Raw genomic sequence first — 14,539 nt, forward strand, 5'->3', positions numbered from 1 at the left:
TAAATGAAATTCATAGTACAATTTTAGAGAAAAGATAAGGAATAAATTTTCCTTGATTGTGCACTTGTTGAAACCTATATATATACCATATGTACCATGTCGTTTCAAACGTAACCGTTGTGCGATAACTTTGTCGAGAGAGGTTTGGTATTTTTTCGTCTAAATAATCATATTAGGGCAAAAATGATACTAAAAATTGTTTATTTATTCGAAAAATACATTCTGGCTAAACTGGTGGTTTCTATTTCGCGGAGGTATGTTCGTGTTTAAGGTATGACTACCAAAAATTATAAAATCTTGTGAAAGCAATTGCAGCTATATCAGTAAGTACGTATTTTTGAGCGACAAGTTCGAATTCAGTTTATAAAAACGCTTTGCTTCAGCTTGCTTATACTCGTATAAGAAAACAGTTTGTGCAAGTATGTATGTACACACAGCTTGAGTGTTCTTTTCAATTACGTTTCACATGTTGCTCTCTGATTGAATGTTAAAATGATATCTGAAATGTGTGAGCATTGAAAAAAGTAGCATTTCATTATTTTCAGATAAAATTTTCACGACAATATTTTGTGCGGGATTTTCTTCTAACAAATCATTTATAAAAACTTTATCATTACTAAATTCAAAACGTTTATATATATAGAAATATATTAACTATCGAAGTTTTAAAAATTATATATTTTAAAATAAATTCAAGAATACTGCGAAATTGCTTGGGATCCTCAATATTTTTTAACTGAAATACGTATATTGCAAGAGTTATGCCCTCGGACACTCAGAATTGTTTACCGAAGCCGATATTTAAAGGGTTGACACAATTATTTTTGAATGGTTTTGGCACTAACAAATTACCAGAGGGTAAGATTATATTATTTTTAAAGTTTTAGGTGACTACTTTCAGAACCATCGCTATTCTAAGCCTTCTCTGTTAGTCTGCTAGTCACACAAGCACAGTCGGAATTTTAACTAGCATACTCATTGAAAAACTAGCGACCGTAAAAGTGGGAATGAAAAAAGCCGGAGCTGGATAATATACTTCGACATTCGAATGCGAAATATTTGTGCCGACAATCGTTGTCGAACTCATTTCAATAGTAGTTTACTTTTTAACTTCCATTTATAAAATGTTCCTCCATGCTATTGGACAAATGAAAGGTTGTAGAAGTGATGGACTTATAATTTTGTTATGAAACATGTAAGAAAAGGCTAAGTTCGGATGTAACCGAACATTTTCTACTCTCGCAAAGTCAAATGGTATACTCGTTTGAGATTTCTTTATATATTTTAATAATTAGAAGTTGCCTCAGTTATTTACATTCACTGTGAAATTAATAAGAGCAATTTGCAAACTAAAATTTACTCAAATTATGAGAAACCGTTCTTGTGTTTTGTTGTATACGCTTATAATTGATTTTATATAAATTGCCAGTGCCACGCCCACTGTCTGATTTTGAACACGGTTCCTATAAAACATCTCATACCATCCCAGAGATAAATTTTAATGTCTCTGGCGTATTTAGTGCTTGACTTATCAAGCTATTAGGAGTTTTTAACAGTACCGTTATATGGGGAGTGGGCGGGGTTGCCACCCGGTTTCACCCATTTTCACACTGTCGATAGAGGTAAAAATTTTGTTCTCAGTGAATTTTGTTATTATAGCTTGAGCGGTTTAGGAGATATGCACATTAAATTTATTAGGGGGCGGGACGACGCTCATTTAAAAAATTAAACTACAGATGCCCCTCCCTAATGTGATCATATACATATAACAAATAACAGTCTTGTATCTTTTTGTGGAGCTAAGTTATGGCAATTTATTTGTTTCTGATTAATGGCGTTTTGTGGGCGTGTCAGCGGTCCGATTACGCCCATTTATTTTTACTCAAGTTACAGCTTGCACGAACGGACAGACAGTCAACTCGTTCTTCGGGTTTCAACTCGTCTCTTCATTCTGATCATTTATATTATATATAGATAACCCTATAGCTAACTCGAATAGTTTTAGGTGATACAAACAACCGTTAGGTGAACAAACCCATTTATATCTGTAGCAACATTTCGCGAGAGGAACCCCTAAAAATTAGACAGTGGGCGTGGCATCGTCCACTTTGAGGTTAAAACCCATATATTGGGATCTGCTTAACCGATTCCAACCAAATTCGATACGTGACACTTTTCTCATAGGTATTTCTGTTATAGTGCGAAAATGGGCGAAATGGAACTAAAACCACGCCTACTTCCCATATAACACAATATTAAATTCCATCTGATTCTTTCACTCTCCAGTATGCAAATCAACCAATGAATGTCTCGGTGCCTTTGCGTTGGGCGACCTTATTACCAAAAATTGCCTACATCGGAATAAAACTATTGCACCCCCCATGTATTGAATATGTGGACCCCAGTTCCTACAGCGAGGATTTTATCTAAAATATCGGTCAATCTGTGAAATATGTTATAGAAATTTGAAGATAATCCTTTTCTGATAATATTATAATATGCCTGTATGTCAAAAATATGTTTTATTGGGTCAATAATTCCTTTAGCCCCCATATACCTAATAGAATTATTTTCGAACAACTGGCTGAATTTGTATCGCATATTTCAGCAAATAAGTAAGATACCTTAGAAAAGTTTACAGGAAGTATAATATTGGATATACTATAGATTAGTGCCGAATATATATCAAGTTTAATCAGAAATTACCCAAACTATCAGATACTACATACTTGTATATTGATTTTCTTTGTTCTAACAAACCATATATGCACCTGAAGGTATTTCCCTGGCTTTGATCCTAGCAAGTTGAAAGAGTATGAAATATTCGGTTGCACCCGAACTTAGCTCTTCCTTACTTGTTCTATATATTATATTTACAATAATTTTATATTCATTAAAAACACCTTACATCCAACATAATCGGCCAATAAAAATTAGTTAAATACATTATATTAAATTAAACATCTTGCGACGTTGTCGCGAATATCTTGAGTATAATACTTGCATTATATATGAACAATTTTTAAATTTCTCTAATCCATTTTCATATAGAAGTTTTGACAATATTCAAATATTTAGTACAATTTTATTTCGTATATGTATGAGAGAAAAAGTTTGCCTTTGTAAATAGAACTTCCATACGTGTTCAAGGCGCATTATCTACATATATTATATTGTATTACTTCATAGGATACATGGAAGGAGATGAGTATGGTCCGAAAACAAAGAAACAAGATTTTACCGCTTTATTCACTTCATTCTACATTCTTATAGTACTGGCTGTTTTATGTGTTTTAACATTTTTACTAACGTAAGTAATCCACTTGTAAGAAATAATTAAGGTAGCATTAGTTAGCTTTATAATCAAATCAAACCACCGCTTCTTATCCAATATTTTATATATAATACTAGTTTTATTATTATAATGCTTATTTACTTCTTTGTTTTAGCTAATAGTTTACTTTTTTTAACTTTACTTTCCGATACCGGAATATAGAAAATTAGTTCATTCAAACGATGATTACAAGTAAAATTTTTAAAACATATTTTGATGGTTTCGGTATTTCATGAAATGAACTAGTATGCTGCAAAGCTTATCCTTTACTTTCAGGATTGTTTTCTTAGTGTGGTATTGCAACCGAGACAAATATAAACCAGAGCTAAGTAGAAACCCAAAATTATGCACTTTATTGCTAACTTCACTGCTTCTGTTGTCGCTCATATTATTAGCGTAAGTGTTGGACAATTTTGAAATTTTCCTCGAAATAACTTATTACTTACCTTCTCCATATTTCATATCATCAATAGGCTCTTCCTTTTCAGTACTTTCACAAACCTTTATCATCTGAAAAAATTATATAAGAAGCCGAAGAATGATTCAAGTACCGAAGATGCTGTGATAATGCAACGTATAATCGAAATTCTTGACAACAATTTTGAAAATTTAAGAAATGATTCAATGAATGGATGCAGGAATTCTCGTGAGTTGCTATTTGAACAAAATAATTAATAATTGTAAGGTAATCCTTGACATAGCTTTTGTATCCTTATACTCGTCTCTAATAGTCTATTAGAGTTATAGCAGTTCGTTGTTCGCTACTCTCCAGCTAGTTCTGGCAAGTTGAAGACTGTTGTGTAAATTTTATTATACCAAATTCCATAAGTACACCTTGTTTATATCTTAATTCGACTTGTCAGATGCAAATAATTAATTTAGTTTTGGAAATATATGTATACTTCTAATGCCGCAACAGTTCAAAATTCCCATTTTTATGCTCTTGCAACATGTTGCTATAGAGTATAATAGTCCTGTCCACCTAACGATTGTTTGTATCAAACCAATTGAGATATATTTATATAGGCTTATGTATATAAGTTAATGGTGTAGAGACGAGTTGAAATCCGGTTGACTGTCTGTCGGTCTGTCAGTCCGCATGTGCAAGCTTTAACTTGAGTAAAAATTAAGACATCGTAATGAAACGTGGTGAAGTACCATAACTAAGCGCTAAATAAAGATGTAAAACTGTAATTTAGCACATGGGTTCGCAGTAGCAAGGAGCAACTGTAGGCTAATAATTTTGAAATGGGCGTGGCCCCGCCATCCAATGGTTTTAATATACCAGGTGTACCGGTATGAAATCATTTTTTTTTTTTTTGAAAATGAAATACTAATTTTGAATGGGAAAGTAAAAAAAAAATTTATTAAAACTGTATTGACTATTGCTTTTTACACAGTTTAACTGCCTTTCTGGAAATTTGTGGATACCATGTCAATAGAAATGTTCGGTTTTTAAAACAAATCAATCAGACACCCAATTTTCGATTTCTGCCTAGGAATCGGAGTGCTGCTCAGCCAATGCGTGTCCCATCGATGAAAGCAAATGGTAGTCGGAATGTGCCAAGTCTGGGTGTGGTACCAGCTCCCAGCCAAGTACTTTGATTGTATCCTGAATCGATTTTGCTTTGTGTGCAAGTGCATTGTCGTGTAACAAAATTACTTTGCCGTATCTTCTGCCTTGTTCAAATTGATAATTTGTTGTCTGTAGTGATAAGTATTAAGAGTTTTACGAGGTTTTAGAAGCTCATGAAATACACCCTTCTGATCCCACCAAACACAGAGTATTGCCTTCTTACCAAATCCATTATTCATTGCCAGTGACAAAAACAGGCGAAATTTCAAAAGTGTTTTTTTGGTTTACCATTTGTCTTTCATTCAATTCATGTGGCACCCATTTCCCACACTTTTGAAGTCTTCAAACGGTTTGAAATTGTATATTGTGCACCATTTAACATGGCTGCCGTTTGCTTTTGACTCAAAGTTTCATCTTCATCCAATATTGCTTGCAGTTCGGCGTCTTCAAACCTTTTTGGTAGTCTTCCACGTTCTTCATTTCTCACATCAAAATCATCTCTGAACCGTTGAAACCATCTTTTGCATGTTGTTTATGATAGAGCATGATCACCATATGTTGGCAAGCATTCGATGCAACTCTGCAGCTCTTTTCTTTCAATAGAAACAAAAAATTAAATACAAAATTTGACATTTTCAACACAATGAAAACATATGATGTTGTTTGTTCAATGACTGCAAGATTATTGAATATGTTTGCCAGTTCATGATTAAAAATTATCATAATCGGACCAAAACTGTTCAAGCCAGTACCAAATATATGTACTCCAGTTCTCACAGCGAACTTTTTATTAAAAATATCGGTCAATCTATGAGACATATTATAGTAATTCGGAGAGAATCCTTTCCTGATAAAAATATGTCTGTATGTCAAAAAGAGGTTGAATCGGGCAATAATTCCCTTAGCCCGTATATTCTAATAGAAAGGTTTTCGAACTTCCGGCTGACTTTATATCGCATATATCAGCAAGTAAGTAAGATATCTTAGTAAAATTGGCTGAATATAAAATATTGGAAATCCTCTAGTCTAATGCCAAAAATATGTAGAATTGCTCCACAAATTACCCAGACTTTCGTTATTCTAGCAAACCTCATGCATCTAAAAGTATTTCGTTGGCTTTGATCTTTGCCAGTTGCATGAGTATGAAATGTTCGGATGTTCCCGAGCTTAGCCCTTCCTTACTTGCTCTCCATTTATGTTTTTCTCCATACCTGAACCCGAATCCTCATGTTTGATAACATTACCACTTGTTAACAAAATTTTAACTTTTTTGTCACAAGAAAACCAGGGCCACTTAACAATAATATGTGAATGAAAAAACAATTATCTGGTTTTCTTGTGACATCAAAACCAATATTTTCATAAAAAGTGCAGACATCATCTTAATTCCCTTGATGATAGCGCTTCTCCATTAAGGAAATGTCTTGATGGAGCCTCTCGTCTTGTTCGTCAATCACAGCATCTAAATGCCGGAAATGAATTTAGAAACACATTACAACTCTTTTATATGACATTATAAGTCCATTTATTAAGTCTCTAAAGTTTTCCGATTCATGATTTCTCGAAAATTTTGGACAACGATCCAAGCAAGTTTTTCCTGATCATTCTGTTTTTATTCACAGGTTTTATCCGCTAGCAGTTGCCGTATTTGTGAACCTACAATTATTCTCACTTTAATTTTTGCCTTGCTCAATTTCGAAATTTTTCTTTCAGATATTCAAACCCACTGCCATCGGCAGCTCGACACTATGTAATTTAAATATCGCTGTTCATTTAATGGCGTGAAAAAAACTGCATGTTTACGATGTAACAAACGTATATATGATGTAAGTTAGTCGAATGCAATAGTTATACAGTCGTATAATTGTAGTTATAGTAAGAAAGGGTTAAGTTCGGGTGTAACCTAACATTTTATACTCTCACAAGTTGTATGGATGTCATCAGAAAAATATTCTCTACGCATTTCAATAATAGACCTAACAGATTAACCGAAATATTCGGTAAAAAATCAGTTACACGCACTTGGGTCCTCATATTTGATGTCTTTGGGTCTTTGTAAAATTATGATCAGATTTCAACAATTGTTGGGCATATGATGAAATAACTTGACGACACTATTTGTGCAAAGCTTTATTTTGATAAATTCATTGATACCATCTTGGTTGTGGCGCATTTATTCAGTAAGTTATCACACTTTTTGTAGTTTTCAACACAACCGTTATATGGGGAATGAACATGGTATTATCTGATTTTGCCCATTTTCATAATGTATGAAGAAATGCCAAAAATAAAATTTTTTTTCAGCAAAGTTGGTGGATTTCGATTGAGCGGTATGAAAGATATGTACATTAAACCATTTACCACGCCACTTTTAGCCCACAGGGGTCTTTTGCTAGTGTGAGCTCCTCTACCAATTAACAGTGTAGTATCTTAATTTAGTGCTTATACCGCCCGTATATAAGGTTGGAAATGAATATGTAGCTGTCACAAAAAAATGCACGTGATTGAAACAAAATTATTATATGGCATATTATTAAAGAGGGTACACCAACATAAACAAAAATCATCACAAAGTTCGTAAGAAGTGTTATTTTTCGTTTTAAATTATGGCTGTTATCTTGCTTAATTTGGCAGATAGTCTCAAGTACTCTAATAGATATATCTATCCGTATATTTATAGCATCTTTGACAGATCTTTACCCTGAAACAACAAAAGCGAGGAAACTTTCAATCGCCAACGGAGAAATGTTCGAAGATTTTATAGAAACGTTTATCGAACCAATTTTCGACAATACATTATTGTATGATGATCGTAAGTGTACTGCAATTTATATACATACACTAACATAATATATTTTTCTTAAAGTATTTCGATCGTTTTCACGAAATTTTAGTGCCTTTCTTGCTGTATCTAAAAAAGGAGGGCAGTATATTCTAAGTAATAATGCAAGTCATTACAATTATGAAATATTCTCATTAGACGATGTAAGTACATATTTTATTAAGAATAATGATTATTTTATATATGAAGTTAATAAAAAAAAGTTTATGTGTTTTCTACAGTTTAGTGTACTTACATCGGTAAACCTTTTTTTATTAAATTGTATTTTAATTGCGCGAGCAACATAGCTTCGATAATTGAGTGGCTGATGTGCTTGTGTAGAATCCATAAATTCTCTTCGGGAGTTAAGAAAAAAATTTAAGACACGACATCGTAAGGCTATTACATGTCATCCTTCCATAGTTTCAATTCCTTTCTGTTTTTTTAAGCTAGTATATTTTTCGAAGAATTTCCGCTCGAATCAGATCTTAACTGGTCATATATAATTTAATGTAATTTAATTTGGTTGTAAACACCCCATCTGCTTTTTACTCTCTAATACATTTAGTTTGAGTAAGTTTCTTTATAACTATATATGATTTGCGATAGTTTCTAAAGTTAATTCTTGACAAAGGACTGTGTAAAATGACATTGAGCAACACCGACAGTTTATAGTCCATCTCGCCGAGTAGTTTGGTACTAAACAACATTTTTGACAGAGCGGCCCTTTGTTTTGAGATTGCCTTAATCTAATGAAGGAAGCAACGATTGGGACCACTAAGGATATTGTAGGCTCAGTCATAATCACGTATTTAATACATTCACATATATTGTACTTATAAGTAAACTTGTATATACATATAATTAACATTCCTATCTGATTAGTGGGAAGGACTATATAATTCAATAATAGCAATCAAGGACTTAATGAACTTTTATAAAGATTCCGCGTCTTCAGAATTACGAAGGTCACGAGTCTGCTATCAAGTTAGTGAATACTTTAATAAATTAGGTAAGTATATATGTATACTAAAGCATTGAATGGGTATACATCATATTATTATGATAAAATATACTTAACGCTATTACCAAAATGCCCCGCCTATTAGGTCGTGTGTTTCACCTAAGAACTCTGAAAGAATATATTTATAAATATATAGGTATTAGTATTCGAAGCCGAATATTACATATTCTCGCAATTTGCGGAATAGTAGGGGTGGAAATTAGATTACAATCTAATAGAGGTGATGAAAAAGATTTTAAATTGTAAGTCGATTACAATCACATTTTATTTCTTATTAGCTTAAACAATATATTTGTTTGTATCCGAAATACTAATATTAAGATCAACATACCTATGAAACTCATCGTAGTAATGCTTCATATGGGAAGGTACATCCCGATATCACTAATTTTTATTACCGAATGACAAAATGTTATTTGATATAATCTCGCGTAATTTTATCGACATTTCCTGCAATCCGACCGGAATATTCTCAAAATTATTTATATTGCATATATGAGAGAATAAATATATCATTCGTGTTTGCTATAAAACCACATCATGATATCTAAATGTTTATATGAATAATATTTAACATTACAATAAAGTATTAAACTAAATCATCGTCAAATGATATATACTCAACGGAAAAAGCTAACTTTAATATATTGAGTTGATATGAAAAACGTCAACCAAAGAATTGAAATTCATTATATTAAGGATATGAGGTTCAAACCAAGACCGATTTCATTTATAGTTAGCGCCAGTGGCGGATTTACAAATTTGCCGCCTGTAGGCTTTTCAATTTTTGCCGTCCCTACTACCTCTAAAATTCGATTTCTTAGTTTAATTTTTCATACATCATACTTTCTATCTATAAAATAATCACTTTATGACTTAAAAACTAAGGTACGATATCAAATTCTTGATTTTTTTCACATTTAATAATTATGAAGAAATATCATTTTAAGCAAAGAAAATTTCAACCATGTACTTCTTTTAAGAAAATTTAAGGTATGTCTTGAAACTATATAATAAATACTTACATTATATGAAAAAAGCTTACAAAACAAATATACGCTCCAAGAACGTTGATGAATATTTTTTATTACAATTACAATCTAAAAACAGAATTATAATTCTACTTTTTTAATTATCTGTTAGTATTAAAAATGAGGTTAAATCATAAAAGCATTACAATAACTTTCTGCGGGACTTTGAATTCGCAAAATCATTGATTATGTCGTCGAATGAAATCTTGTTGATTAGTTCTGACTTTACAAGTATGCATAAAAGAGCAAAGTGTTTAGCTTTTCTTGACTTAAAGTCGATCGTAGATAATTCTTGACTCTCTTCAAGCAGGAAAAACTTCTCTAACCAGAACAATTTTTTGCTGGTGTCCATAAAGCAATACGAAGTGCCATATCCCATATTCAAGTTTGGATAAATATTTTTTAAATTTTGTTGTCGCATGAACGAAGACAGACTTTTCAATGATCCTTTTTAAAATTCTTTCAGAGGACAGGTAGGCTTAAAAGTGTACCCATTCCTGAACTAAGTCTGTTTTTAAATCATTATGATATGTTTCTTCCAAAAGTCTTTTTCTGTCAGACTTGATGGTGACAACTCATTCATTTTAGTAAGAAATTAAAATTTCTCGTTAAATCCGTAAGCCTTTTGCTGCTTTGCTAATTCGGATATGAGTCTATCTATGAGAACGGGAAATGTGTTAACCCTGAAGTGATCACTTGCAGCCATTCGAATATCATATTCGGGAGTTTCATCAAATCTCTTGTTTATTTTTGGTTGTCGTTTTCCCATCTCTTTTGTATATTGTTTTGATACACTCAATTCCATTGCCTTATCTTCAAAATACTTAAAACTCTCTCGTTCAACTATGAAAAACTTACGAAGTGATTCGTAAAGAGATCAAATTTATATTAGAAGTCTGAATTTGAACATTCACTTTGTTTATTCTCTCAAGAAAAACCTTTCATACAGCAACCATTACTGCCGTTTCCAGTTTTTGCAAATTCGAAAATATCCCTGCCGCTTCTTGTCGTGTCACAAGCTTTTCGGTGCATTCATCCTTGATTAATTCCAAAGTTGTAAGAACTTCATGCCAAGATTCTTTCAAACGTTTGCATGCGAGGATAGCTGAACAACATGTCAAAATTACTCTTTTAACGCTTTTGTTTTTGCCGATTTGATTCATTAATTTTTTCCAGCTTGTGTGGAGCTTACAAATAAGACGTAGATTTCCTGTAACAATATGAAAAAGCGACAAGTAGTCGATTCAGCAGCTGTAGTTGCTACTAGATTTAAAGAATGAGCAGAACAAGGCACGTAAAAGGCCAAAGGTGCTTGGTCGCGAGTTTTCGGTTGCAAGCCATTGTACACACCAGACATGTTCGCGGCATTATCATATGACTGTCTGCGACAGTCTTCAGTATTTATACCCAGTGTTTTTAGTTTTAAAGTAACGGCAAAATAGATTTCTTCAACTTTATGTCCTACTGACGGCCAAATTTTGAGAAATCTTTCACTTGGTTTACCAGAATCCAAAACGTATCTAATAACGAGCGTGAATTGATATATGTGGGCTATATGTGGTGTTGAATTGATGATTAGGGAAAAATATTTAGTTTTTTTTATTTCGTCTCCAATCTTCTTTAAAACTTTCTGACCTATCAAGAGAATAAATTCATCGCAAGTGGTCCTTGATAAGTAACTGGTACTCCCCGATCCTTGATTTCCAAACCGTTCAATATGATGAGCCATAAAAGGATAGAATTCCGGTAATAGGTCCAAATCCATACAATAATTTTCATTATGTGGATCTCCAAATTTTTCATTTTCCCCTTTAAAAGCGAGACCTCTTGAACATAATCACTTCACGACAGCAACAACTCTCATTAGAACGTTTCTCCAGTAAGTTATTTCTTCATCAATCTGGACCTGCAATAAATTATTAAGTCGGTCATCAATCTTAGAAGAAACCAAGAATACTAGATTTATGACGCGCAGAGTTTTCATGCTGAGCTACTCGATGATCTGTAATTTTCTAGTCATTGAATCCTCCGTTCTCAAATTGGGTTCTACACTCCAATGGACCAAATGCCAAACACGGACCACAATATACAGATCTGTTACTTTCAGAATATACTAACCAATTTCGATCTTTCACTTCATTACTTCTCATTTTTCTTTAGAAGATATTGGCAAAAAACGACGCTGATCCGCATATATTCTTTCACTTTTAGTGAAGTCACAAGATTTATTTTGATCAAAGCCGTACCTTGCGATCATTTCCCTCAAGTTATTGTCAATTATCCATAGCGTGGGATCTTTATTTAGACTTTTGATTGTTTATACTAATTCGACGTCGTTCTGACTTGACGTTTGGTTCTGAGACGAATCTTCAATTCTTGGCCTTACAGATGATTCCGCTTCGGTCTCATCTTCTTCAGATTGTATTGTATTAAGACTTATGTTTGAAGTTTCCACACTCAAAATACTGCTTTTACTTTCATTTTTTTAAAAATTGTCAGTATATACTGTTTGTCGGATGACTTCCTTCTGTACTTCTTTATTTAATTTCTGCACTTTTACTGTACTCGGCCCCACTAAGTCGCTTTCCCCCATCACTCATTCTGACAATTTTTGATTCAAGAACTGAAACAATTAAAAGTATCGTTTTCTGTACGTAATTTAATATGCTTTTATTAGTTTGGGTTGTATGTATGCAATGGAATCTTAGAGCTCAATTTTCACCGGTTTCCAGAAGTCAGATCAACTTGAAACTTTGCAGACGTGTAAAGGACCGATGACAATGGAATAATTTGGCAACAGTTTCCCATTATTTAAAAGGTGGGCGTAACCCCGCCTACTAAATGGTGTAATGTATATACAAGTATATCTTCCAAACCGCTAAAACTAACTCAACCAAATTTTCTGAGAGGAAGCCCTTTTAGCCCTTTCATACGCTGTGAAAATGGGCAAAATCATAAAATAACCCCGCCCACTCCCTATATAACAGTTATTTTAAAATATACTAAAAGTGCGATAACTGACGAAATAAATGCTCCATAAGCATTAAATTTTATAAACAAGATGGTAGGGAAGAGCTTTATGGGAAGTGGTGCACAAATTCCTTTAAAGCGTATTTTTTTAGTTTTTTTACACTATCATTTATTACCAGTATTCTTTGTTCAGGTTTTTTACTTTAAATACTTACCTAATAAAAGCAGAACAGATAGTTATAAGACAAAAATTTTGAATTTTGTATACACTTTGGTTATTAAGTAAAATTTACTGTTTCGCTACGTTTACTATCGTAAACATTAAAATTCTTTTATATACTTACATTGAATTTGTATCGTACCCACCAGTGATGTTATTTTATAAAATTATTTACGAGTCCACTGAAAAATTATAGTTAACAACTAAAATGATTAGCTTCTGGAATATTAATATCAATACGGAATATTAAAAACTGTAAGACACAAACATCCGAAGTGACTTTCCTTTTTTTCACTTAAATGCAATAAATGGATGTATTGTCGCTCTATATCTGCTTCTCTTGCTCTCGAGCTCAAAACATCGACGCATCGAATATATTCAACGGAATCTCGCTTAAACTAACGCCGTAACCCTATTGCGCCGCACTCGTGATATCATTCGGCCTGTCACTTTTTAATTACTGAACGATCATGTTTTGGCGTTATAATCCATCTACGACTACGCGATAACATAATACAAATGAAATAGTTAAGCGGTAAAATGTAACGATTTTCTAATTTCCGAACTGCCTAACTTCATTTTTCATAGAGTTCCGTTTCACGTTGTCAAATAGCAATTGTCCACATATCAAACTGATTTTATATTAAAACAAAAATTAATCCATATTTTTTACAAATAAAAAAGAACTTTTTGAAATTTGATTCAATAATTTGTCAATTAAATCATCGATATAACATGATAATAAAATTGTGTTAGTACAATAATATTAATAATTTTAGGTGCACAGATAAAAAAAATTTTTTAGCTGTAAATAAAAATTCTTGACTCAAGAAAGTTTTTGAGATTGAGTTGGAAGACCAAAATCTCTTGTGCCAAATATATATCCTTTTGAAATTAAATTCTTAAATCAAATGTTAATTTCTGGTATGAAGTTTATAATTCTTAAACAAGAATTTACTTGCTACCGGCAAGTAAGATTACCCTTTAACCAAGAAAATTCCTTTCTTGATCTTTAAGTAGTCCCCCGCCCCAAACTCTAAAAGTGAAAGGATTAAAGTAAGTAAGTGAAGCCTCAGTTTAAATTTATCTAGATGAAAAAAACACATCACTGAGCATTGTCGATTTAACGCAGTGGCGTGCGACTCTGCTTCATACAGAGAAATCGTGGGTTCGATCCCGACGGACGTTAAATTCTTTTCAAGAGCAAATAGCATTAATTTGCTAACTTCTGAAAGCCCAAACAATAACATTTTTGAAAATTAAAAATTTTATTTTCTTCCGACAAAAATTCTTAAGCTGAGGCAAAAATATTATTGACGAGAAAATTTACTTGAGCCAAGACACAAGTTTATTAGAGCAAGAATGTAAAGTTTCTCAGACAAAGAAAAAATACTTGAATCAAGGAAAAAAAGTTTACTTCGATCAAGAAAAGGAATTAAAAGATAATTTTTTATTTAATTCAAGTAAATCGTTTTTTCTCTGTGCATAAAGGAAAACTTATAGTAATTATTAATGAACAAAATATGTAAAGTATCTTAATTTCAATGCTAATGAAAGTTCATA

The 14,539-nt window shown here is 32.5% G+C and overlaps 1 protein-coding gene and 1 long non-coding RNA gene across 14 annotated transcripts in view; one reads left to right on the forward strand and one right to left on the reverse strand.

The window, feature by feature from the left end:
* The window catches only part of LOC106623431 (uncharacterized), a 65,484-nt gene that overhangs the window by 29,361 nt on the left and 21,584 nt on the right, over positions 1–14,539 (forward strand). For 2 of the 13 annotated variants that reach the window (XM_070106337.1, XM_070106341.1), the window contains exon 15: positions 3,190–3,281. Coding sequence is in view for 10 of the 13 variants with exons in the window: in XM_036375510.2 (XP_036231403.2) it covers positions 762–858; positions 3,190–3,310; positions 3,581–3,730; positions 3,808–3,980; positions 7,567–7,722; positions 7,777–7,895; positions 8,617–8,743 (943 nt within the window). In the remaining 3 variants the exon portion in view is untranslated. Of the gene's footprint in view, positions 1–540; positions 859–3,189; positions 3,311–3,580; positions 3,731–3,807; positions 3,981–7,566; positions 7,723–7,776; positions 7,896–8,616; positions 8,744–14,539 lie in introns of those variants that run through there. The other 11 variants (XM_036375510.2, XM_036375506.2, XM_036375515.2 and 8 more) reach the window with 11 other exon arrangements.
* Positions 9,914–13,637, reverse strand: LOC118683227 (uncharacterized). Its single transcript, XR_004979154.2, has 3 exons — positions 13,101–13,637; positions 11,905–12,409; positions 9,914–11,692 (listed from the first exon to the last, which is right to left on the reverse strand). It is a non-coding gene; the product is annotated as an uncharacterized lncRNA (long non-coding RNA).

The sequence above is a fragment of the Bactrocera oleae genome, chromosome 3 (genome assembly GCF_042242935.1).
Source record: "Bactrocera oleae isolate idBacOlea1 chromosome 3, idBacOlea1, whole genome shotgun sequence".
NCBI classification, from domain to species: domain Eukaryota; kingdom Metazoa; phylum Arthropoda; class Insecta; order Diptera; family Tephritidae; genus Bactrocera; species Bactrocera oleae.